The 26,526-nt window shown below is 41.3% G+C and overlaps 1 protein-coding gene across 1 annotated transcript; it reads right to left on the reverse strand.

Annotated features, from left to right (window-relative positions):
- Nucleotides 1-282: 282 nt before the first annotated feature.
- LOC141002845 (N-alpha-acetyltransferase 15, NatA auxiliary subunit-like) lies at nt 283-20,395 on the reverse strand. Its single transcript, XM_073474253.1, has 20 exons — nt 20,202-20,395; nt 14,968-15,052; nt 14,753-14,857; nt 13,265-13,422; nt 12,492-12,626; nt 11,918-12,071; nt 9,266-9,385; nt 9,051-9,146; nt 8,756-8,862; nt 8,452-8,524; nt 5,762-5,931; nt 5,503-5,655; nt 4,053-4,181; nt 3,717-3,930; nt 3,389-3,582; nt 3,144-3,252; nt 2,944-3,042; nt 2,612-2,755; nt 2,176-2,273; nt 283-1,912 (listed from the first exon to the last, which is right to left on the reverse strand). Exons 1-20 carry the CDS (start codon nt 20,253-20,255, stop codon nt 1,715-1,717), a joined length of 2,595 nt encoding a protein of 864 aa, XP_073330354.1. The 5' UTR covers nt 20,256-20,395; the 3' UTR covers nt 283-1,714.
- Between the last annotated feature and the right edge of the window lie 6,131 nt (nt 20,396-26,526).

Raw genomic sequence — 26,526 nt, forward strand, 5'->3', positions numbered from 1 at the left:
AAGTGCTCAACTCATTTGATAGGAGAAGGGAGAAAATCCACATCTTAAATCATGTACACCTTGGGTACTAAAAAAAATTAAAATAAATCACTTTTTTCTATTTTTTTTCTTTTTTCTATATAAAGATAATTGACATAAATAATTGCAATATACAGTGGCTGACCAGAAGTCTGACATCACTGCTCTGAATCCTACCTGATCCATACAGGCTCTGCCTGTCTGACCCTGAAACAGTGAGTAGGAACACAGCAGCAGTGGAAACACAAATGCAATGAAATCAACTGTTTTTTATCCATTTGGTTTTAATACAAAAATCCAGAGATATCATACATCGTCATCTCAGATTTCATCTTTCACATTAGAACCCAAATTAGAGGAAAAAGGGGAAGAAAAGAGATTATTGGGAGAAAAAAAAGGGGGGAAAAAAAAGTAAAACAAGAAATTCCAGGTGCCCATACGTTTTCACTTCTGTCACCTCAGGCAACGGGCCGGATGCTGAACTCTGACCTTTAGAAGAGCTGTTTTCATTAGCAGAGAAGAGCCTCTGAAGGAGGATGCGACTGTTCCTGAGTCCCTGTGTACATGCAGATAAAACTGTATCTAACAGTGACAACAGCAACAACACATGTGACTCTGCCAGGAGGCTCAGTGTAACCACTTCAACCAGATCTAGAAATCATTATCAATAATAAGAGTTTCATTGATCCATTATGGACAGGAAGGTGTCTATGGTATTGCTTGGATCTATCCAACTCGCCCAGAACTATGTAAAAACGGTAAGAGTAGCAGTGTATTTGAAATGGAGCAAGACACACAACCTTTACAGTTTTTAATCTGTGCTACAAAGTGCTCCATAATGACAGACAGAGGATTACATATTCCCAAGTTTAACCAGGAATGGTGAGGGAAGCACAGTTTGACCAAAAAAAAAAAAAAAAACTGTTCACAAGTGAGGCCACTTTCTTCGTGCTGTGCCCCCTCACAGATCGGGCCTCCCTCACACACTCCACTGCACTGCCACGTGTACATCAGTGATTTACTGGAGAGTTTCAGCAGATACAGATACACCTGTGGTCGCTGGATGTTCTCAGTGTCTCCTTCGGTCCTCAGTAACTCTTCCTGCTCAGCTTCCTACAGATCCGTCACAGATCAGATCCACTCAGCTCAGCCTCCCGTCCCCCAGTGACAGTTGTATCCTATTTTCATTTAAATTAGCTTTTTAAAATACGGGGAACACAGTATGCGATAGGCGTGTGTCGGAGCAGCACTGAGTCACTCGAGTGGTTGCTGTCACCGTTATTGATAATTTCCGAGGAAACCGACAGTCTGTGTCAGTCCGTCACAGTTTCTCCCGACAGTTTGCCAGTAACTATTGTTTATTTTTCATATTCAGCATGTTTGTCAGCTTTATTAAAAAAGTAAAATGGCCATTCTGTTATCTTCCTCTCCCCCCCCTCCCTCCCCTTTCCCACAAATATACACAACCGCACACATGCTCTCAACACACACGCACGCAAACACACACAGTCCTGATTTTCACCATGTGGGAGCGAGCCAAGCCATGCCAGGTCAGACCCGATTAAGCTGAGCCAAAGTAACGAAACACCCAAATTTTCGCTTCCCGTGTCTGGCTCTACAAAATGGCTGCCAGGCGTACCACAAGGCTCCGTGCTCGGCCCACTTCCTTTTCTCATCCGCTGTTGTTCTGTTGCGCTCACATCTCATTGGCTAGCTCCTCCGTTTCTGTGGAAACGTCTCCATTGGCGATCTTGGTGTTCTCCTCGTATCCGGGTGGCGTAAAAGCTAACGTGTAGGGGTAAAGCTTGTGACACTCGGCGCGATACGACTCCAGACGCTCCTTAGAGTCGCCAAAGATGCCGCTCCGAAGACACTCCAGGGTCTCTGTGCAGATCTGATGAGGGAAGACAAAGGAAAATGGTAAGTTCACCGAACACATTTCTATACATTCTTATTTAGTATTTACAATCTATAGTAAGAAAGAGGTAAAATATTGGCTATACTGTGTGTGCCAGTCATTTTTGCACCAATTAAAGACTACATTGATAAGGTTTTTTTTTTTACTGTAGTATCACTGTACTATTACTACTATTGATAGTAGGTATTCCAACTTTTTACCAGACAGTTATCACACTTCATAATTCCATGAATGCATACCTGTATGGTTCTGTTGTCGAGTGACTCATCTAGTGCAGTGGCCAGCTCTGCTGCCTTCAATTCCGTGGATGAGTCCAGATACACCATCATCTTAGCAGCTGCAGGACGGAGAAAAGTGTGAGTCTGAGGTGTGTTCATGACAGAGCTTTGACAAATGACTTGGACAGGTAATACCCCTTTCACACTGGCCAAAAAAAACATGTGTTTAATTCAAAATATTATTGATTAAGACTTTTTCAAACAAGTTTGATGTATTCTGGATGGATTCTGATGTTCCATGTTTTTCCAGTGTGTTAGTGATGACGAATTAGAAAAAAACGAAAGGCAAACTCTCCACTGGCAATGTGAGGTAACTGCCGATTATGAACGGGTTTACACGCCACTTTTTGATAACATTGTGTGTGTGTGTGTGTGTGTATGTATGAGAGAGGCCTACCAGCCAGTCGATGTGGTATGGAGTTTGAGTGCTTGGTGAGGTAGGCCTGGTTGAAGCTCTTAGCATTGCTGTCTCCGAACAGCCGAGTGATCTCCTGTTTGAGCACGGTCCTGACCACCTCCGGCAGCTCCTTGCTCTCCGAGACTGAAAGAAGATGAAGGAGAGATGTGAACAATGATAATGGGGATGTGGAAAACAAAGTAAATGAGGAAGAAGTATTAGGAAGAAAAAGATAGGGGGATGGGTACAAAGCTAGAAAGAGAAAGGATGTATCAACACAGGAACAACTGTGTTGAAAAATGTTGGTATTAATGAGGAAGTCTCTCTCGTACCTCCTTTAAAGAAGCGTACTAGACACTGGTGTAACCATGGGTCATCTGGGTCAATGGCCAATGCTCTCTTCACTGACTGGAGCATCAACAGGTATTTTTCTGAAAAGAGAAGACAGATTGTAAATGTGTGACGCAGAAATGAGAGATGAAGTATTGAGTCCGTAAAAACAAAAGTTATTCAAATGAGTGAGCTCGCCAACCTTTCCTGAAGTAGATCTCAAAGGCCAGTAGATGTGTGTCTATTTTGTCCTTGACCAGGTGTTTGAGCGGCATCAAGAACTTGACGGCTTCTTCCAGTGGATTTTCTACCTGTAAACGGGAAGTGAGAGGGGAGACGGAAGTCAAAACAGTCAACATCACCTTAACTGATTCCATCAAACAGCTTTCTACCGCCTTGTGACGGACAAAGTTTTTATGATTTTGATTCTTCACATTTCTCACTAACCTTGACCAGTTTGTCAGGAATGAGCTCCTCCTTGGGCCCTCCGATCTCCTCGTCGTCATCCTCCTTCTTCTTCTTCTGGTTCTTGAGCTGTTTCTCCTTCTCTGCATTCTTCTTCTCCTCTTCCAGCTGAGCCTTCTTCTGGGCTCTCCGCTGCTTGTTCCTGAGCTTCTTCAGCTCTTTGTCCGAGAGGTTAGCTAGAAAAGAGAGCGGCAAAAGAGTGTACATTTTGACCATTATTAATATCCCAGAGTGTCTCTTTTTCCTTGTTCAGGCAAGCATTTCAAATATATTGGAAACTCAGTGGTGCAAAATGGATTCCGGCCCTCACCAGTGTCAGCCTGCAGCTCCTTGCTGTCGTCAGTCAGAGGATTGTCATGGAGGCTAAGGTAGATCTGGATGGCCGTGACAGCAGCCTTGTAGTAGAAGGGATGCATCCGGAGCACGTCCTCCAGCTTCAGTAGGTCTACGTAGGAGCGTAGCGTCATCTTCCTCATGCAGTAAGTATGGAAGTCAAACTGGTCGTCTGTGATCTCCACAAAATGCTGTTGAGGAGGGCGAAGAAGAGGCAATCAGGGATTTGACCCATACATTAATTATAAACACAATTATTCAAACATGGCCTGTTATAATACACCAAGTATGATCCCTGATAATAAGGTCTCACCCTTTCAATCTCATGGCACTTCTTGAGGGCCTCCCCATACTTGTTCATGCTCTTGTAGGCGAGTGCACACTCCGTCTGGAACCACATACACTGCATCTCATTGAGGTTCTCCACTGCTGACGCTCCCTCCTGGATGGATACAAACAAAGACGTGCATGAGCAAAGTTAAATGACAAAACAGGCAAAGTGCTTAATTATCTTGTCAACTGCTGCATACTAATTTGGAGACTAATCATTTTGTGTTATTGCGGATCTATTAAGATTAATTTCCAGAATTATCTTGTCACTCATGACCAGGCTCGTTTCAGTTCACCCCATGTGTGAACTCATTTTCAGATATGGCTGCTTGCTTCATTAAAAGGCACCAAGAGATTAATGTCATAATTAGACTTAAAGGAGGAAACCATGAAGTTTACTTTAGTTTTTCTTTTTTAACGCATCTTTACCTTGAACTGTTACAATAAAATAAATACAACAAAAAAATTTTTTTTTGAGGCACATTTAAAGCATATCACATGCATTTGCATAGTCAATACATATGAATATACTCCATATACAATCACTTACAAATACCCAATAAGTTTTAAATTTAAATCAATTCATAAAATTGTATATTATATCATTAAATAAATAATCAATAACTGAGTTAGAGCTGCAAAGATTAATCAGTTAGTTGTCAACTATTAAATTAATTTCCAACTATTCTGATAATCAATTAAATTAGTTTGAGTTATTTTTCAAGTAAAATAAAAGTTAGAAATCTCTAATTCCAGCTTTTTAAAAACATGTCCTGGTTTGTTTACTCCTCTGGGGAAACAGAAACAGGCTTTGGGAAACACTGATCAACATTTTTCTCCATTAACTAATCAATAAATTGCAAACATAATCAAAGGATTGATCAAAAATGAAAATAATTTTAAATGCAGCCCTAAACTGATTTTATTGGAACTTTGTCTGGACATTTGTCTTCCAAGTGAAATGTCTCTTCCTTACTACATTTTATTATGATTTATTTGGTTTTGTGTCTTTCGCGATTACTCATCTCAGTCTCCATGTCCTGAATACACGCAAACAAAACACCTACACAATAAAGAGAGACACCATTGATCATTCAACTTCAAACACACACTACACATTAATGAACACTAAAGCTCTTTTGACTTGGGGTCCTCTTGTCATTAACATTACCTCATAAATATTATATATTAAAAATATGCTTGAATCTTCTTGAGCTTGAATCCTGTCTGACATAAGTGAGTATTTGTAAAAAGACAGAATTCCACCCTCAGGTTTTTAGAGTTACAGGCTAGTCATACATGAGGGTCATGACATCTCCACGTTGTTCCTGTTCTTCATAAATGGACTCAACAGGATTTTGTTCTGACATTTTCCTCAACTTGTCAGCTGCCACTGTGTACTTGTGTGCACACCCACACACAGTTTTTCTCACCCGTGTGAACTTGGAGCACATTTCCTCAGCCTCTTTGATCATGCCAGCCTTCAGCATGTACTTGGCACACTTGGAGTTGATGAATCTGTCAGCGGTGTCCAGAGCCTGGGCCTCGTCCATCCACTGAGCAGCCTCTTTGATGTTCCCAGCATGCTGCAGGACGATGAAGGTCAATATACCAGTCATGAATAAAGCACCACAACACTGTGCTCCTCAGTTATAACAGTCGACACATGAACAAATTTGCGGCGTATGTTACCTTGTAAATCTTGGCTTTGATAAGGAAGAGTTCGATGAGTGTAGGCGTGCTCTCAATGGCTGCGTTGATGTATTCTAGAGACAGTGTCTGTTGGCCAATCATGTCGTAGTGCTGTGCCAGGAAGTACTGCACCCAAAGCAACGTGGTTGGTGGTTCCTCCTTACCATCATCTGAAACAGTGCATGGGGGTTGTGTAAATTTACATTTTGTAAAAAGAAGACTGTAATAGTTATACAACTTTGTGCAACATCTTTCTTTTAGAAGTTATAATCCTGAAGATTTGAATGAAATCAAAGCCTGTTGTGAAACTTTATGAAGTGGGCATTAGCTTCTTTTTCCCCTCTTGTAATTATTAGCTTACATCGTTAGTAGTGGAGCACACCATTCTCACCCTGGTTCAAATTACCTTCCTACACAGGAAATGACGAAGCATGTTTTGATTTTATCTTATTGGTATCAGCCTCACTATTTACTGTTCACCCTCTCACAGCCGTATCAGATCTGTATTAAGTTACTGCTAATGCCCCCCCAACATTTCCTAGTGCTGAAATATGGGGAGGAATTTCTTGTTAATTAGTCACAGGAAACGCAAAGTATTACTCCAGAATTCCACTGGTTGCATGCGTTGCAGAACGGCTCCGCTGTGCAGCTGTGCTGAATTCGGCTGAAATGATCAGAGATACAGCCAGAACAGGGAAATGGTGGCATTTGGGGGTTAGTCACCACAGTTAGTGCTGACCTCAATTATTCAGCCAAAATGCACATACAAAACAAGTTAAGTAATTTTCTGTATTTTTTGTCTGCGGATGAGTTTAGAATAGGTATGTAACGATATACCAAACTTTGCAATATTGCGATAAAAAAATGACGCAATACAGTCATGGTACTGTGATGACATCTACCAACCTATCATGGGCCTATTTTTTCTCATAAAGTTCATGGATCTAACAGGGCAAATAGGTATAAATGCATTCTTCTACTGATCCTTGTCATTGTATTGTTCTGTATGAACATTAGTCTCATAAGATCCTCCCTACTCCAGCCCTGATTGCTTGGCTTCATTGGTTTAGTTCTCAATGCTTCACTCAAACTGTTACAGGCTGGCCACACAGGATGCTTGTTTAGTGTGTGGTGCCTGCCTTGCTGAGCTGCCGCTCACTCTTGTGTTTGTGTTCACACAGGCTGCGTTGCTGCTGCAGCATGGTTGCTGCCAGCCCTATCTGTTTACATTGAGAAAGTGGGAAGGGAAAGAGGAGGGAGGGAGAGAAAGAAAAAGAGTGCACTGTTGTGTTTTCTCTTCATGTCTGTGATATATTCTACAGACAGACATTTAGACTGTAGTGAAACGCTGGTATGATGTCAATATGACGGTCTACAGGTTGTTTTCAGGTCTATTTTTGCCGAGAACCTAGTGTGTGGCGCGGTAAAAGTAGGTGAGACTCCAAATCTCGAGATGAAGCAACATAGCAGCCATGCTTGAAACGTGTGTGGATCCAGTGTGGCCGGTCTATCCTGTTAACCTGGAAGCCGAAATGAAAAGCGAGAGGTAACGGCATGCAGCGCTGCACACGCATCCAGTGTGTCCAGCCTGTTAGCTCAGACAAGGTCCGGTAATGTCCCTGTATCAGCTCCGCTGCTGGCTGTTTGTTTTACAAACCAACTGCGAGAAAAATACAACGTCAACCCATTAACACATACAGACAACCACTGAACATACAGTTTGAGTGGCGCTGACAGAGATTTTCGTGATCCTGGTCATCTGCTGGACAACAAGAGGGAGGGAGATAAGTGGGCCGCGTGTCCCACCTATATCCCTGTTCTCGGCCCGTTCTCAGCTGTCCCCCAGGTCAGGTCCTTTTCTTTTCTTTTTATAAATATCGTGATGATCTCGTACCGTGAGGTTTGGTGTCTTTACATGCCTAGTTTTGAATATTGCAGGGAGTCATGGAACAGTCAGGGGCAGCCACATACTCCTTTTCCACTCTTTTAGATTTGGTTCTTCAAACTTTGGTGCCATCTAGGCTGCGTTTCCACCAGTTTTAAGCACAATCATTGTAATAGAGGATGCATCATCAACAGAGGCTGTTGCACAGTGCACAATGACCTGTAGAATATGACACGCCCACTTCGGTTTGCACTTCAGGTCGGGAAAACTTGTTTTTTCTTTCATTCCAGCTGGGAACAAACTTTTTGGGTTCTGATTTACTTTTGGTCGAAGTGCTCTGTACATTTCAAAATTAGGTGCATGAACTGGAACGGAACAAGTGTTATGTTGGTGGAAAAGCCTCAACAGTGAGCTGCAAGATGAAGAGGTGCTTAATGCTGCACGCTCCTCAGCAAGGTAACCAATGTCACTACGCTCTGCTGTTGTGTGAAAAACTATTTACACCATGTGCAGCATGAAATCAGATTATGAAAGCAATTATTTTAACCTGACTTCTTTACTTTGTGTGGCTCCACTGTAAACAGATCTACCAGTTGCTCTTCTAATGTATTTCTGACAAAGTAGCAGCTCAAAGACTGTTTGCTGTAGTATTAAACCGAGCTTGGTATGAACCAGTCAACCAGGACTGAAGGATCATAAGGTTGAAGGATCACAACTTTAAAAACTCCCCATTACTCACTCAATAAATTTGATTATAAAGACATCAAATTCATTATCATCCCCGATTTAGACATTTTCTCCTCACCGTTCTGGTTGAACATTCTACAGCTTTTTAATGAGGTTTCATAGCCGACCACCAGCTCCTCTATTATTGCCACCTGCAAAGAGAAAGAGAAAAGAGTATATTACCTCAGCTGCAGTGTGATCTATACATCTGTGGGTAAATATCTCAGGATATTTTAATCTAGGACAGTAGAATCTTTCCCTTAGATTGACCTCTCTTCTTTCAGTGCATGATGTAAGCTGGTTTAAAGTCAAGAGAGGAATAAGCGTCATTGTGCTTTAGATTTCAATCAGTCATCTGACATGTCTAGCAGCGGGGCTGTCACCTTTTCTTTGTCTTTGTACAGTGATTTGAGGGTGGTGAAAACAGGCGGACAGCCTTTGCTGAAGTTCATCCTCAGATACCTGTCCAGACACTCTCTGAACTTGTCACCTATGGAGAAATATGGAGAGATGGAGAAGACCAAAACACTTTAAATCCACTTCTACCTCACAGTTCACTTTATGTTTAAAAAAACGACTCCATAAAAGTGGAGTAAAAATAATTTAATCCTCATTATGGATAGAAATGTTGATTGAGGTCACTGTTTTAGTTGAAAGGAGACCTATTATTGGCCACACCTGAGAGAAAGGTGAGAGGCAGTCTGCGGGGAACCAGTCCTTTAGGAAACTTCTCCCAGGCATCTTCATAGATCTTGTGCCTCTCCTCTACACTGCCTAGAGAAAATAAAAACATGTAAAAAGAGTTGACAACTGCAGCTTGTTCAAAGAAAGTGGATATTTTATTAGTCAGTGTCGATGATGCTTGTGTTTTTAATAAATATAATGTGTCCTACTTGGTTTTAAGGCGTTTTCCAGGCCGTGGTAATAGGACCAGTTCTCCGGGTTCCTCTCCTGCAGGCGACGGTAGACTTCTGTTGCCTCATCCAGACGCTCCAAATTCAACAGTAATTCTCCTGTAGAAAGATGAGGGAAGAGTTCTGGTGTCAGGGTTCACGGACAGCCAAATGCTGCATAAATTCATTGCTAATAAATGTGAATTTTGTAAAAAATAGAGCTTACTAAAAATGCATGTCAACTTTTCCTAGTAAAATGCAGCAGGTACAAAGCAACTAGATCAAACATCTCTTCCTGATTTTGTCCACACTGATTCTGGGCCAGATGTAAAATTTAACAGTCTGAAATTAAGTCCATCCACATGTGCAAATATGCCTACATTGTACATTTTTAAAAGTTTAATAGATTACATTGGATTACAACAATAATGTTTCAGATCATAAATAGAGCAGATTACACTGCTTAATAGGGGTGCCACGAATCTCAATATAATATTGAACAGTACAATACGCCATCCACGGTTTGTTATGCACTTAGGGCTCACGGATTTTCAGTTTTTGCATTTAAATTTTGCGTTACTACCCCCACCAGTAGTGGAAATTGGCTCCATGTGTGTGTTTGTGTCTGTGTCTTGCAGTGAGAGCGGGTTGGTAACCAGAGAATATCCCTCCCCCGATAAATGGACAATCACTGTTAGTATGCAAATAAAGTAGTGACACTGTAGGTGGCGCTGAAGTAGGATAGAATCACAGTGAACATGGCAGACAGCATGGCTGTGCGGGTGGAGAGACAAAAGTTTGAGGAAACATCGTCTTCTTACAAATCTTTGGTGTGGGGACACTTTTGGTTCAGTGTTAGTGGAGAATACAACGATGAGGGAACAAAAACAGTGGGCAGAACTGTCTGCAAGCACTGCTTGTCGCATGTCGCCCACACAAGTGGAAACACTTCAAACATGAGCACGCATCTGTGCCACCACCCTGCAATCATTGTGTGGAAACAGGATGGTTGAGCAGGTAGCGCCATCAGTGAAACAGCAGTCTCTCTCTGATACCTTCAAACAAATCTATCCTACCAGTTCAGAAAAACACAAATCACAAAAAAAAGAAAAAAAAACCACCATTGCTAAAGACTTGCAGCCCTTTTTTGGTGGTGAGAGATTTGGGTATTTGTCACCATATGAAAACAATTGATTCACGTTACATTGTGCCCTCTCACACATTTTTCAGCAGCCAAGTTATTCCCGACCTTTATGAAAAGGAACGCAAAGCCATACAAGATGAATTGGCCTAAACACAGAGTTTATTTATTTGACATTATACAATACACCGGAAATGAAAAAAAGGTTTTTGTTGTTGCTCATACAGAAAATAAAGAGAGAAATTTGCATGGATTAAAGCAAAAAAAAAAAATCTTTTGACTGAAATGTTTTTTCGAGCTGTAGCCAAGTCACATTCCCAATTTGTAATTTGTGAAACAGGGCATTTTACTTGACACGTGCTAAAAAAATAAGATTTACAGCCTCACCCAACACCATGCTCTCTAATGCAGACATCAAGTTTAAATATTTGACCAACAGTGTTTTACAGGAGGATGATCTGAACAGCTGTTCTATTCACACTTAAAATGTTTTTTGTCTTTTCAATGTAATTTTCAATCTATGAAATCAATCTGTGCCTTTTTTTGCCAAGCTTCTCTCAAGTTTTACTCTTTCAAATAATCAACCATCTACAGAGCTTTTCAGTACGCTATTTTTCTACTTCTTCTTCTCATCATCATTATCATGAATTATTATTATTAATAATATTGTTTAAAGTGAGCCTCTTATCGTTTAACAGAAAAATACATCATACAAGCAGCAACTTTTGCAACCTTGTCAGTCTGATGGCGAGTTATCACCTTTCTGTCATCACTAACATACTGTTAATAATCAAAGAAGCTCTGAGGCTTTGTTCTATGTTATAATACAAGATTCAAGCATTGAGCTACAATCAGGCAACATTCATGATTCTGTACAGTCAAGCTAACCAAAAACTTCTTATTGATCATCATTATAAAGTTTCAGGGCGTTCCTGTAACCATGGTAACTCACGGTGCCAGAGGGGAGGGAGAGACGCTGAATGAAGCCGTTTACACAGATACACTCCAGACAAAGTCCAGACTATAGTTGTTATTTCACACATGTAGCACACAACAGGAGACTCTCCGTGTCAGACGAGTTCTCACGTGCTGACTAAACTCAATTGATAACGTAGCAGCGCGTTGAGTCCTTGCTAGCTAAGCAGCTAAACTTGACTGCGCTCCGTGCTGAGATCCCGCCCTGTGTGGGTCACTACACTGTCATTGGTCAGGCGCGCACACGCTGTTAACGATACAATTGGCTGTAGAGTGTGACAATCTGTCAATAAAAATCAGCCAACAGTTCTCCTCCGATCTACATTGATCTCATAAATATTTTGTACCTTTATTTTCTCTTCCCACAAAAAAAACATATCGAACTGAACCGAAACCGTGATCCAATAACCGAGGTACGTATCGAACCGTGGGCTAACTGTATCGTAGCATCCCTACTGCTAAAAGGGCTGGACGTCTTTGCACGTCTATTATTCAGTGTTACACTGGCAGAGTACGTATGAAGCACAATGACCCACCTCGTGTCTCCTCTACAGCCAACTTGTCGCAGATCTGCTTCTCATAGTTGGACAGATGCTCCAGGGCTTCCTTGTACAGGCCTGCTTCCCTCAGGACCTGGTTCTGGTACAGCAGCAGCTCGCTGTATTCGTAGTCCACTTTGTCTGGAGACGTCTGGACAAACAAAGAGGCGTTAGTGAAATCTACATTTTCTTCAAACAACAATGGAAAACTACAGGAGCTGCTGGGTGGACTTCTGTATCTACGCACTTCAGGAAACTCTGCATCATTCCTGGTGGATATGTGCAGTTGCCTAGTCACACCAGCTTGTTGTATTACATAGATGGCACAAAGACAGGAAACAGACGGGTCTTATCAGGAGCAAGCCAGAGAGAAAGTGAGCTCTATTGTAGGTTGTAGGTTTGGGGACAGAGACAAAACCCATATTTAAAAATCTATTGAGGCCACATAACATGCCCTGTAACTCAGATGCATCAATCAGTGAGTCAGACACCTACTACATGACAACAAATCTGAGTAATAAAATTAACAGTTTCTCAGTTCGGATCCTATCAAACTATAACTGGGTCTAACCTGTTGTGTTTTCCTGAACTCCTCAATGATCTTTGCAGCCATCTCGTAATCTTCCAGGAGGTGATAGGCGATGGCGTAGCCGATCCAGGAGGCCCGCTGTGCTGGACGCAGCTGCAGCAGCTGGTACCGTGTCTCCTGTAAAAAAGAATATACAAAGACAGGTCGGTTTAGCCATGCTCAACATTAGAACCAACATGTCCTCTGTACGGCTGGCAGCACAAAGTGGAGAGGAGAAATTTTGCTGATTCATGGTTTTGATACCAGGTTGTTGCTCAGAGAGAACTAAAAAGGAACCCTAATACACAGCCCCTCCCTTTCCCTCTCTCATCCATATTTTTAATCCTCTCAACCAGACTTTCATCTTGCCATTTCATACCTCTCACCAAATAAGCATCTAAATCCCCGGCTGTGTCCCAGGAGAGCTGTTCTACATTGTGAAGACTGACTGCAACCTGGTATTTGCCTGCTGATACTCTTCGTCCTCTCCAAAACATTGTGCCACCCTGTGTCCTGGACAAGGCAGGGCGACAGATTGGAGTGTGTATTCCTGAATGTTCTTTCCCCCACAACTATTTCAGTCTGTTTTATTACTGCATTAAAAAGAAAAAATGCCACATTTCTTAAATCTGAGTGTGGACGCTAGAGCGTGCTGTTCTACAGCTGACAGTGTCCCCCCAGAAAATGTTTCCCATTATGATAATCCAAAAAGTTTCTCAGGATAATTATTTAACGAGATAGAAACTATCCAGTCATAGTTCCCCTGACGTCCTCACCCTGTAGCCCTCCAGGTCTCTCATCTGGATCTGCAGCAGAGACAGGTCTCGGAGGATCTGCAGGTTGTCCTTGTCCCACTTCAGAGCATTGCGGTAACACTTGATGGCCTCATCGTATTTCTTATCTGAGCGCTGCAGTAGGCCGTATACGTGCCAACCTGGGACGCACGAAGAGTTAAGGAACATAAGAACAATCTCCTTCATACAATCTGATCTTATCGAAGACCAATTCCTAATTTGTGCAGAAATGCACTGAGATGGTGAGGTTACTGTGGCCAAATGGGCCCCTCGTGTTCAGAGCAAACAACTGCTTTCACTGATCCATAATGTATCCATTAGTTAATGTTGCTTCTTTAACAATGTTTCTTACAGGTTAAGTGAAACTTCTTGAAGAAACCTTAATCTGCTACTAATTTCAAAATAAGAGAAGAAAAACATAAATAAAACAAAACAAAAGGCAAAATAGAATGTGCAGCACACACCAATGACGGTGGCTGTCATCTAAAAACATGTTGAAGATGAGTCACTGTGGACATAATTTTAAATACGGTTGCAATATATCAATGACAACCATTAATTAATTATTTGTATATAAAAAGGTCAGGAAATTCAGGAAAAAAATTAATAAATAAATAAATAAATCACACTTCTTCAGAGGCCAAGCTGATCTCTGCAAATTACTTGTTTTGTCCGACCAACAGCCAAAGCCCAAAAATATTCCATTGACAGTGATATAACAGCAAGAAAAGCAGTAAATCCTCAAATCTGGAAAAGTAGAACCAAGCGAGGTTAGACTGTTTATCCTCGATACTTGACTTAAATGATTAACTTTAGGCGTATAACTAACTGATTAACCAACTCATCGTTTTAGCTCTGGTTTTGAATAAATTGTCTTATCCATCAGTGTAGAAAATGTACTGAGACAAACAGAACAAGATGAGAAAAGAGCAGGGAGTAAATTATATCTACACAGGAAAATTGAGCTCTAATTTGTTCACAAATGTAATCTTTAATAAAATCTCATAGTAATGATGATTTTATGTCAAGCCCTTGCTCTTTAAAACACTTTGAGGGATGTATGCTGTTATACAAGTGCACACTACATAAACAAGACGGGTTTTTGCCGACAGACTCAAGATAAGTGACTGGTGAAGCTAGAACAGATAGCAGGGTGTTGTCTGCTCAGTGATACAGTATGTTGACTTTAGGGCTTAGGCTGAGATAGCACTTATCTGCTAGAAATGTGCACGGATTTCACTGTGGCCCGGGAGTCACAGAGAGAGAGAGGATGCGCTGACTATACTCCACAAAAGACAAGAGCTCCTCAGCAAAATATGTGGCATCTTAAGGCCCCTCAAACTCCCCAAAAGTCAGACATACATTTACCCATTTTACAGGACTCACACCAGCTGAAAGTCTGAAGTGACACTTAACCCAGAGCACATCTCCTTCACCAAATCATGTGTGCAATGCCATTAGTAAGGATACAGACATGGCTCCTGAGGTCATTGCGCAGGCCTCTTCTCACCAGGTCGTAGGCCTCCTCCTTCTTCCCCAGACAGTTCAGGGTCAAGCCCTTCATCGCCAGGGTCTCTGGAGGGGGATAACGGTAAAGCAGACAGTCAGAGGTACAGTGCATAGCGACAAAAGGAGAACTTTTCCATTCATCTGTCCATCCCTACATCCACAAATCTGCTGCTTACCTCCATGCTCAGCAAACTTTGGGTTGGACAGGATTTGTTTGCAGAACTTGAGCCCGTTTCTGTACTGCTTGTGTTCGTAACATCGCTGTTAAAGGAAGGAGAGAGAAATCACATTAGGGCAAGAGAACAAGAGCGACATGACAGAGAGACATAAGCTTAAAAGTCATCCTAGAAGTCATAGTCTTGTCCAAACTCATGACAACTACCTAAACTGTAATGATAAACTACAAGGTGGTAAACTGGAAGCCGGATGTCATCCTCCTTTGAACATGTATGTTACAGCAGTCTACAAATCACTTTAAAGACCTTAAACAACCAGGCACAATTAATTTGTGGTAAGTCAGCACTCCAAGTTCACCAGCATTGATATTGTAACGCCAGAAAATATCAGACAATGTACTCCCGGATTATTCCCCCAAACACTCCAGATTAACATTTATCAGCCTTCTGCACATAGCTGAGCTTAAACGCTTAAACAGGCTTCCTACTGAGACACACACAGTAATAAACCACCTTAAAAGGAATAACCAGCTTTTTGCCCTAACGTTATATTTAGGTATGCAGTTGCACAAACAACACTACACCACCTCTCTTTTTAAGCTGATCACTGAGTGTCATAGGGGATAGTGGTGTGTGTGTGTGTGTGTGTGTTTGTGTGTGAGTGAGAGAGAGGGAGAGAGAGAGAGATAGGAAGAGTCAAGCCGGCAGATGGCATTTCGTTGTCCCACAGCCAACTTCACTAATGGTGAAAAAAAAAGATGATGTCAACTTCACATACGGGTGCCAAGGTCAGTAATGAAATTACAAGTAATTCACTGTTGAACTGAATGGAGGATCGCACCATTTGAAGACACTTGGGGCTAGAGGACAGAGGAAACAGGTTCATGACATGTCAGTTGGTGCATGATGCTGCCTTATCTACATACTGTACTCTAACTGAACTGTATAAAAGACAATGTGACACAAAATGGTGCACACTGGTGCAAACAGTTGCATATGTGTGAAAAAAAGACCATCTGCTCATGGGGGTTAAGGGGCTAATGGAGAGTAAGAGGACATACATTAAGAGATTAACTTGAATCTGCTCTGTTTGGTCCAGCTGAATACTCCATTGTCCTCATTCATTCATTCATTCCATAACATAATGATAGCCAGGCATAGGGTCTCAGCTTTGCATTGGGTCTTTAACTATATCTCTTTGTCCCATTACTAAACATAAAACTGAGCTCCTGCTTTGTGCACAAACGCAAAAAAGCTCAGAAGCTGCCCTCAAGTTAAACTACATTGGAAGGTACAGTATGTTTCTTCTTCACTGAACACTCTATAGGGAAAAGATGTCATGTAACACGAGCTAGCAGAAATTAATTAAATCGTTTGCAGAGGATGATTTAGTAGCTCTGATGCTCCCTACTACTGAAATTTTTAAGAGGACCAGCACAATATTTAGGAGCACCATTTAAAATCATGCAACACACTATTTATATTTTCTCCATCTTAACCATAATAGACTGTATTGGATTTTATTATCATTTTCTCATTTCAACCTATTCTGCAGACTGATTATATTCCTGCCTTTGATATATTGCATATTAATATAATGCATATTCTGCGTTGCGTTGTGGTGTTAGCGTCACATAATTAATTACATTTACTGAGATGAAACAATGTATTAAAAAAAATTTACTGCAAATTGTCCGTGTCCATTTGTGCCGTCATTCCAATGTTAAAAAAAAATGTTGGGCCACACAGGAGCTATCCATACAATACACACATGGCATTCCTTTCTTCATGTAAACTGTGTGAGTCATTCCTGTCAGAAAGTCACTGTTCTCAACACAAGTTCACCTGCTGATTCCTCATCAGAATAGTCCTCAACATAAATTTGGTGGCACAGGAGGGACTCAATGATACTCTTGTTTGAAAAATTAATTCAAATTCATTGTCACAAAAGAGCCACATATTGCATAACATATTTGATTCAAGTAGTATGTAGTTAAATTAGGCAGCAATACCTATGACAAGTTTCAGTTCAAAACGGCACAAATGCATTATGCAAGTATACAGAAGCTAGCACACACACAAACTGTACATTTAATGTAAATTTAGCAACATTAACACCACCAGCTGTGCTTATCCAGCATGTTCTCTTCCTCACCCAAAATAACTCGGCCCCCTGAGTTACACAGAGAATCTGTCAGAGCGGTGGCTCTGAGCTGCAGGGATCACTGCGAGGAGTACAAACGTAAGGTTTAGAGAAAACAGTTCAAAGCCACACTCTCATCATGTTGGAAGGAAGGTCGTAGCGAGGAAGATGCTTGTGGTTACAACTCACAAGTGTTCACATTAGTGAATGGCAACTGAACGGCAACTCAACATGACAAGGGTGCAAAATTGTACTACACCTCGTCACTTAGTGCAGTAATATAAACCTACTTTATTACCTTAGAAGGTAGTTCAATTAAATAGGAGTTGGGTTTCAGCTAAGATAGGACATTCAGAAGCTTTCAAAAAATGGACTGTTTGCAATCAACTCAACAATAGTTGTGTAACAGCCTAAAGGTCCTGGCACCTATGTTGTTCTAACTTCAAATGCTATCCATAAAACAAGTAGACAGTCCTGGATAAATCCCTTCATATAAGACTCACTTTCACTGAATGGAACCTGTCCTGCAACATGTTGGCTTCCCTTTGACGTAGGCATGCTGCTACAGGTATGAGTGAAATTCAATGAAATACCTGGAAGTCCAGTTTAAAGAATTACATCCATTACTCTGAAGGCTTATCACATGCCGAGACTCTACACAAAGCAGTTTTTCTCCTTTGTGCAGGGATTTTACAAATGTGAAAAGTTATTACAGGTGCAATAGTTTTCTCTTAGGTCTCCATGTGCAGTGAACATTAGGTGTATGTTTTACTTTACTCCTCTGTCTGTAACACAGTTTTATCATTTGTTGGAGCAACTTTGGGAGAAAACAGGCGCACCTGGTTGTAATTTACTGGCCTGCAAATTCAAATACAGCAGAGAATTTTTCTTGCAAAACAAGACTGCAATGCATTCTTGATGAAAACTGCAATTTTAGTGAGAGTAATGGCACAAGGTCCAACTCTAGAGTAGGCTAACAGCAAGGAAAGGTGTTTCCCCTTACCCATAAGAACAAAATGGACCCTGATCCAACTCCAGTGCCATGCACAAGTTGGAAACCTGCCAATTTCTAATAATGCATTTGGGCACTCGGTCTGGGAAAGCAAAAATAAAGAGGGGTGTGGTCCGCTCCTAACTACAACCAGACAAAACCATGTCAAATCTCATATCACATCCCCAGTGCAGAATGGTTAATGACAGTCATTTTATTCTGGGTTTTCTAATTAACACAACAACAAATTCAACAAGACAAAATGCCTTCAGGCTTCTTCTGAACTAGGAACAAGACCTAAAGGTCACTTCACTTTATTTTAGAAGTGTAACATTAAACTCTGATAAACACGTATTCACTCATCTGCCTGCCGTAGATGAACCTGCAGAAATCAAGACCAGCAGAAGCCTTTTGAACACGCAGTACCAAACTTTTAAAAAGTAGCAGTGATGTGCTCAAGTTAAACAATATGTATGAAGTATAGTTAGAATGGTGGTGAAGGCTTTTCTGTTTTCTGTTAAATGCTTCCACATGTCTGAAAAAAAAAAACTTAATTTCAGCAACTATTCACTAAGTGAAGCAAATTTCACACCGATTTCCACATAAACATTACCATAAAAACTTCCGTTTTTTATTGGTAAATTCCACAATTATCAAGTGTGGTATCAGAAAATCTTTCCAGTCTAACAGTGCAGCCCAATAACATTTCAAGGAAAAACAATATCCCCTCTGAGATATGCAGCAAATACAGGCTCCAAGTTTTCAAGATCAGGTGCAGGTCACAGTTCCCCTTTTCCTGCCAGAGGTAGAGCGACTGAATGCCAGCCGTCTGCCAATGTGCTGATAAACATCCACTAACTCCCAGCAGAGCCCCTGCCTTTCTAAACAATGGTGTTTATCTGAACCTGATAGTAATGTAAAACTGGTACCACGTACTCCCACGTACTCCACACTGTTCCAGGAGAGGATGAAGCTAGGTGTTCACGCAGATATGTTTAACAACACATGCTGACAACCACTGAGCATGGCAGAAGAGGACTTGTGAAACATGCAGCAAACTACACTGAGTTCAGACAGCTCCGCTGCTGTCACATCCTGTAAATATACATTTAGACTTCATCCACACCTGTTCAACAATTCTTGACCTAAATAAAACTGCGTGCAGAAAACAAACAAGCAGCGAGGCGACACAAGGACTCTAACATGGAAGAGAGGTGGAGGGATGGATGGATGGATATGGGTGGGCAGCTAGCTGCCAGGGCACAGCAGGCCTGAAGCAGCTACAGATTTGCTGACACAGTCACACCGGTGCCATCCTAACATCCTTTCGTTTTCACAAAGGCACTACAAGTTTGACCTAATCTGACCTAGACTGGTGATGGTAATGTGTACATGCCGAGGTCCCACACAGACAGATTAAGACTGACAATCACTTAAAGTCTGCTAAAGCATGATATCTAGCGCGAGCCGACTAGCGTTAGCCGATTAGCTATCGTCAAATGGCCAGCCAGTGGGCTGTGCTCACATAGCAGTCTAGCATGGCCCACGTCTGACACAACTCAATCGTATAGTTATATTCTGGTTAGGAAACATGCTATGCATTCAGCTAGCAACAAACAGATGCCAAAACATTTATAGAAAAAGCCCGAGAAGCTAACTTAACCGCACACATGACCGTTGCATTGACTAGCGAGTGAGCCATCGTGGACACTAGCTAGCGTTACAGTAAAGCTCCTGGTTGTTGTAGCTGTTATTTGACAAACGGTGAGGCCTAACGCTACTAACTAGCCATGTCTGGCTATTTAAACCTTCACCAGCGTGTTTTTATCAGTGCAGTATTTTAATGTACATGAACAAGTCTGTCAGAATGACAACAGAGTCACGAACAACCATTTGGCCTTACGCTACAGTGACAGCGCACCTCAGGGCCGGGCTAGCTGACCCATTCAATGATGCCATCTTGCTAACAAACTGAAGCTAACGCTAACTACCGGAGAGCTACACTGACACACACAGAGCCGCTGCGATGGATCTTTAAAATCGTCAGCTGTCCGTATTAACGACAGCTATCGTTGCACCTCTCTTTAACAATTAACTCACCAAAATCCTCTTGAAGAGAGCATTCTCTTTCGGCGGTAAAGTAACTGTCGGCATTGTTACAGTTGAGATCAGCTTCCCCCTCGACCTCAGCACATGTAGCTAAAGTTAGCCCAGGTAGTCAAGACGAGTAGAGCGGAGTGATGGCCCTGGCTCGCCCGCTTCAGCCGCTCCGCTCGATTGCTCCGTCTCCTCTCCTCGCTCGCTTCCTCCTCACGTGGTGACGGAAGCTCCGACACCTTTCAAAATGGCGGCGGCTGTTTTTTAAACAACAGTGCCTGAGAGACAAATAAAATTATATCTGGTCCTTCACACTTTGAATACTGCCCATGTACAAATATTATTTTCACTTAAGTTCAACTCAGTGCTGCCACAGACATTATAGAGAGACATTATAGAGATAATAATATACAGACTATAATATATATATATATATATATACATATATATATATATATATATATATATATATATACATATATATATATATATATATATATATATATATATATATATATATATATATATATATATATATATATATATATAATATACAGAAAGTAAGGGTGCATGGGAGAAAGTTTGGGCCTTCAGCTGTAAAGAAAACAACGTAAGTCTTTTTATTATTATATAATAATAATATTTAGCCTATGCTACTTTCTTTAAGTCAAAGTTGAAAATGCTCTTTAAATATGTAGAATGCTTATTAATTAGCAAGACAATCAATTAAGCGAACTTGGGATCCTACTTATAGCCTTATTGCGTGCTGGACTAGAATTGTCCTCCACGCCTAAAAACCATTTGTGATGTCACAAAAGCATCTCATATCTGCCCGTCTTACACTGAGATTTAAACTCAGCATATGGGCTACATCGTCAAGCGAGATGACAGTGGGCCTAAGTAAAAATGGGCACAACCAATTTACAAATATCATGTGTACTTTTCACAAAACACATTGTATGTTTCTAGAGTATTAGATCAACTTGCAGAGATTTAAATTAGCTTGAACACCTATTCAATCACAGTGTAGTCATACCCTGTTTATAGCTTATGTAGGCCTTTGTGTTATGTAGCCTATAAACACTGAATTTTTTTATATCAAATTCAAAATTAGAATAGCACTCACTAGAGCACATATCTCCACCAAGGCCCAACAGTCCTGTGGTCCTTGTGCAGGCATCTATCACTAACACTACACTACTCCAAAGAATCCTTTATATTTTAGATACACATTTGTATTTTTTCAACATACACATCCAACATAAACAAACATTTTATGATCCCATAAGTTTGATTATTAAGGAACTGTGACAAAGATGTGTGCTGAGGGCCATTTCATAAATGAGTGTATTGGACAAACTGTAATGGAGTAACTATTTCCAGAAGACCTCAAACTTATCTTTAAGGTTCAACCTTGTGTCCTTTTTTTTTTTTTTTTTTTAGCATTTTTGAAAGGCCATTGTAATTTTAAAGGTGCAGTTTCGATGCGGGCCTATATGCTCTCATATGTTTAGTTTATTTAAGTAGACTAAATTCTGATATTGGCTATTGACATCTAATAGAAGACCATTTGAAAAGATGTAATCAGCACTATGAACATTGAATGATGTGAACTGATTTAATTGTATAGTTGATGCCTTGTAGAGCTTTTGTGCTCACTCATTTGCTGGTGTGTAAGTAGTAATACATGATTCTGAGGGGAACAGAAACATTGTGTCATCTTCACTGTCTCAGTTTCAAGTTGAACTCAACTCAACCAACACGCAGGTGGAGGTGAGCCAGCGCCAAGAGAAGCTGAAACACAAAGATGAACTTCTCAAGAGCCCACGTGGACACCCTGGACCGAGACTTTCTGCGTGCTGGTGCCCCACTGCATACAGCTGGTGCCCTTTATTATTTCTTCCACCCCTGCCCCTTAAACATCTTGAGTCTGCCACTGCCCTGTACCTCCACCCGCTCCTACCGGAACCGCCGAATCCCCACTCTACCCTTACCCACTCCTCAACACAAACCCTCCACCCCTCAACCCTTTCCCCCACCCATCCCATCTTATATGTATTGTAAATAGTTAAAATAATAATACAGATCAGCTGAACTGATTACATCTGTTTCCCTTTCTTGCATTTCTTTGCTTTCTCTGACGCACAAATTCAAAATCAAGTCTTTAACTTGGATCTGTCACATTGAAAACTAAATGACCTTACAGTAATACAGAGAACTACAGTAATAACTGGAGCTTTACAGCATTTACTTTGGAAGTCAGCCCATGGTAAGAGCCTGGCTCTAAAATGGTAATGCTGGTTTGTCAGTCGGTCTACCACATTGCTGAAATATCTGATCAACTATTGGATGGAGAGAAATTTGGTGCAGATACTCAGGGTCCCACTCAGGGTATTTGTTTTCTGACTAAATATCTGCTTAACTGATGACACTCCCAGCCTTCGCTTGTGTTTCATATTTATTAACAATTGTGCTTTTCTTCTGCTGGCTGCAAACAGCCGGTTCAGAGCCTTTTTATTGTGCTTTTTTTATACCGATATCATCATTTTCAACAGAGACGGATTGAAAGTGCTGCTTTGTTGCTGAAAGAATAAGACTAAACTTTCACACACAAGCCGTAAGAATACACCTAAGTAACACATTAATATTATAAGCCTGTCAGTAACTTTGTTGCTTTGAGTCTTGCTTCTTTAAGCCCATTTGTCCAATGGTCTGCTCCTCTTTTATATTAAATATTTCACTCTGCTTCCTGCAGACCTGTCCATGTTGGTCATATAATGCAAACACCTCCCCTTTTATGTGAATGCGCTCATGGTTAGATGTGGAAAACCCCCCTCCTTTCCCCAACCCAAAACAAACCCTCCACCCTCCTACTCCCGCCCATCCCTTCTTGTGCATGTGTTAAATATTGTGAACTTGCTGAAGTAATTGTTGTCTGCCTGTCTATGTCTTTGTGAATAAAGATATATATTTTTAATATGATAGTATAAAACGAGAGAGGAAGTATTAAAGTACTTGTTTTGGAGTAACAGATTAGACATGATAATTGTCTCTTTTAATCTTAATCTAAATATATTACATATTTTAGACATCAAGTACACAAGTTAACACAACAGTATGATAAAGGAATAGAAAAAAATAGTATACCCAGGGCTGTTTTTAGTTTCAAATCTTCCTTCTTAAATCTTAATGTTACAGTACATAATTACATCTGAGAAACCACTGTTCTTCCAAAAATGTGGCAATCGTTGGGGCGAGGACCTCTCCTGTTTCAACATGTCAAAGTCAGGTCCTTAAAGAAATGGTTTTCTCCATTTGGTGTGAGAGAACTCGACTGTCCTGCACACAGAACTTGTAGAATGTTTTTTCAATCACAAGCTCAGTATTGGATTATTGGTGTAATGCTCAGGTGTCCACATACATTCGGCCGTGTTGGGTGTATAACGACATGAGCCCCCACTATTTTAATGATGACAACGATTCATCCTTAAATAATGACCTACACCTGCAAAAAGAGTGCACAAATCAAACCGAGGGCAAGTGAAGACTGATTGGGATCTGAGAGCTCCTTTATTACATGGTCCTCAATGCAAAGACAAGGCCGGATTACTCTGAGGAATCAAAGATTGCCTTAAAGAACTAAGAAATACACACTACTGCAGTGAAAAATTTCGGTGACCTCTTGTTCGCAAAAAATACTTCAGAATCTACCGGAAGGACTGCCACAACATCTGCAGAGCACAGTCAACTCAATGTCTACTCAGTGGCTGACAATTCATTTGTGTACAAGATAGCTCAAAATGTATTGAGTGTTAAAGAGACAGTTCACCCTAAAATAAAAAAATAAAAAATTATTCCTCTTACCTGGAGTCCTATTTATCCATCTATATTGTTTTGATGCAAATCACAGAGTTGTGGAGATATCAGCTGGAGAGATGTTTGCCTTCTTTTGAATATAATGGAACAAGATGGCACTCGCTTGTTGGTGACCAAAAGCCACCGACAATGGCTGACAAGTGCCAATGGTGCGGGCCACACAGACGCTCACGGCCTGGTGTGTCAGTGCATTTGGTCTCCAGGCCATGCCGAAATAACCCTGATGACATCACTATAACAGCATCAGGGTCAGCGACCATTTTCACACAGTGGCCATTTACCGCTGACGTCATGCTCAGGGTGGAAAGCTCTAATGTCGTTTCATTGTCATTCCACTGCTTCCTGATTGATCAGCAACTGAGAAGACGACCCCTTAGCTTCAGTAAGACAGCAGCTAACCATAGCGTCCAATCTCTCCTAGCTAACATCATCGTTTGAAAGGAAAAGCTTACATTAACTCTAAAATAGCAACGAACATCTTGGATACATGGTTTTTTTTTACGCCTGGAAGTGAAGCTGGCGGAATGTAATCAAAAGGCAGTGTTAGCCAGGAAGTGGTTGAATGCTAATGTTAGCTAATAGTCATCATATATGTTGAAATATGGCCTGATGTCCCTCCAGATTTTTACTAATCATCATCCTTTAAGTTGCCGATCAACCAGGAAGTGGCAAGATGCTGGCAGTATTTCCAATTCCCTGAGTTTATACAACTTAAACATGGAACAGCAGCGTAACATTTTCCCAGCATTTGAGCTTTCATCCTTGAGTGTGTCATCAGAGGAAAATGGGTGCAGTGTGAATACGGTCTAATTATCAGATTTTGGTGATCTCGTCCAGGGATACAGGGATTACCCAACTGTGTCCAGGCTGAGCAGCACTCGTTGTGACAAGTAAACTGGTTATGACGTGGGAAATTGGTTCACTAAGATGGTTTACCACACATTAGGAAGGAGACACAAGTTTGTCAGTCAATCATTATTGGAAAGATTTCAATCAGTTTTTTTAAACTTCTTGTGATGTGCTGTAGTAATGATAAACTACACTGTGTAACTGTACAATGTGACGTCTAAAGACTACATGTTGGAGTGTGGTCTAACATTTTTATGAGCAGCTTCATCGCTCCACACTAAACACTGCTGTTAAAGTGTAAGGTGAGTAAATAAATGGAGCAGTGGAGTGAGCAGCGTGCAGCTTTTTCCAGCTCCTGTCAGCGTCCACCAGAGGGCGCCATATAAACAGAAAAGCAGCCAAACCTCGTCACTGCTCACAGCCAAACAATTTGTTGCTTATAATTTGCCTACAAGCAAACTTTAAAAGTTGTGAGTGGACAGTTCACTAAGCCTGTGTGTGTGTGTGTGTGTGTGTGTGTGTGTGTGTGTGTTAACATACATATGCAGGTTATCTTAAACAAGCTGGAGCAGAGCACAGAGAACTTATCCCACAGCCTGATACTTTCCATTTAAATAACTCAGTGAAACAGAATGATAGAGTCATCAAAGGTAATTAGAAATCTGTGTGAGAGAGAGAGTGTGTGTGTGTGTGTGTGTGTGTGTGTGTGTGAGAGAGAGAGAGAGAGAGAGAGAGAGAGAGAGAGAGAGAGAGAGAGATTTTCATGGTGTTTTATTCATGGTGCAAGACAGCTTAGGCCTTGCTCTGCTGTTATCTGGTGGCCTCCTACTCCTCCACCACCACAATGGCTCCTGCTACCACATTCATCAACTTGACACCACACACACACACACACACACACACACACACACACACACACACACACTTTTCTCCCTCTCACTCCACACTATCCCATCCCCTGTTCTCTCTCTCCTGCTCCATATGTCTTCCCCCTCCACATTTCTGCAGCTACATTTCTTCACATTATTACTCTGAGAGGGAGAGAGAGTGAATGATTCTTCTAACTCATCTCCTACTCTTTGTGACACATCATTTGTCGTTCTGATTAGAGCCCATAACGGTTCCTCTGGAGTGTGTGCCAGGCTGCCGGTGTGTGTGCGTGTGTAAGTAAGCGTTTGGCTACGGGAGGAAACTGGCTGTCATTAACTTGGACTTGTGGCTGGCTCCATGTCGGTGCTGCTGACAATCTCCTGAGCGCTGAGGAGCAAGAAAGACAGTTGTGTGTGTGTGTGTGTATATGTGTGTGTGTTCACAAAGATGTCTACCTGCCACCTGCCCCGTGCAATGATGAAAATAGTGAAGTTAGACTTTTGCTGGAGAAATGATGCGTTTTTGCTGCAAAAATCCGTCCGCAGCGTCACTTTTGCACTGCAGATTTGTGATTTATCTACGAGCTTTGTAGCCACGCTGGTGAACGTCGGTTGGTTGGCTCAGCTCTTCAGTCCAGACTAAAACATTTCAACGATTATTGGATGGATTGCTAAGAAATATGGTACTGACATTCATGTTAGAGGATGAAGACTTTGGTGATCCTCTATCTCCA

This window comes from Pagrus major, chromosome 1, assembly GCF_040436345.1.
Source record: "Pagrus major chromosome 1, Pma_NU_1.0".
Lineage (NCBI taxonomy): Eukaryota > Metazoa > Chordata > Actinopteri > Spariformes > Sparidae > Pagrus > Pagrus major.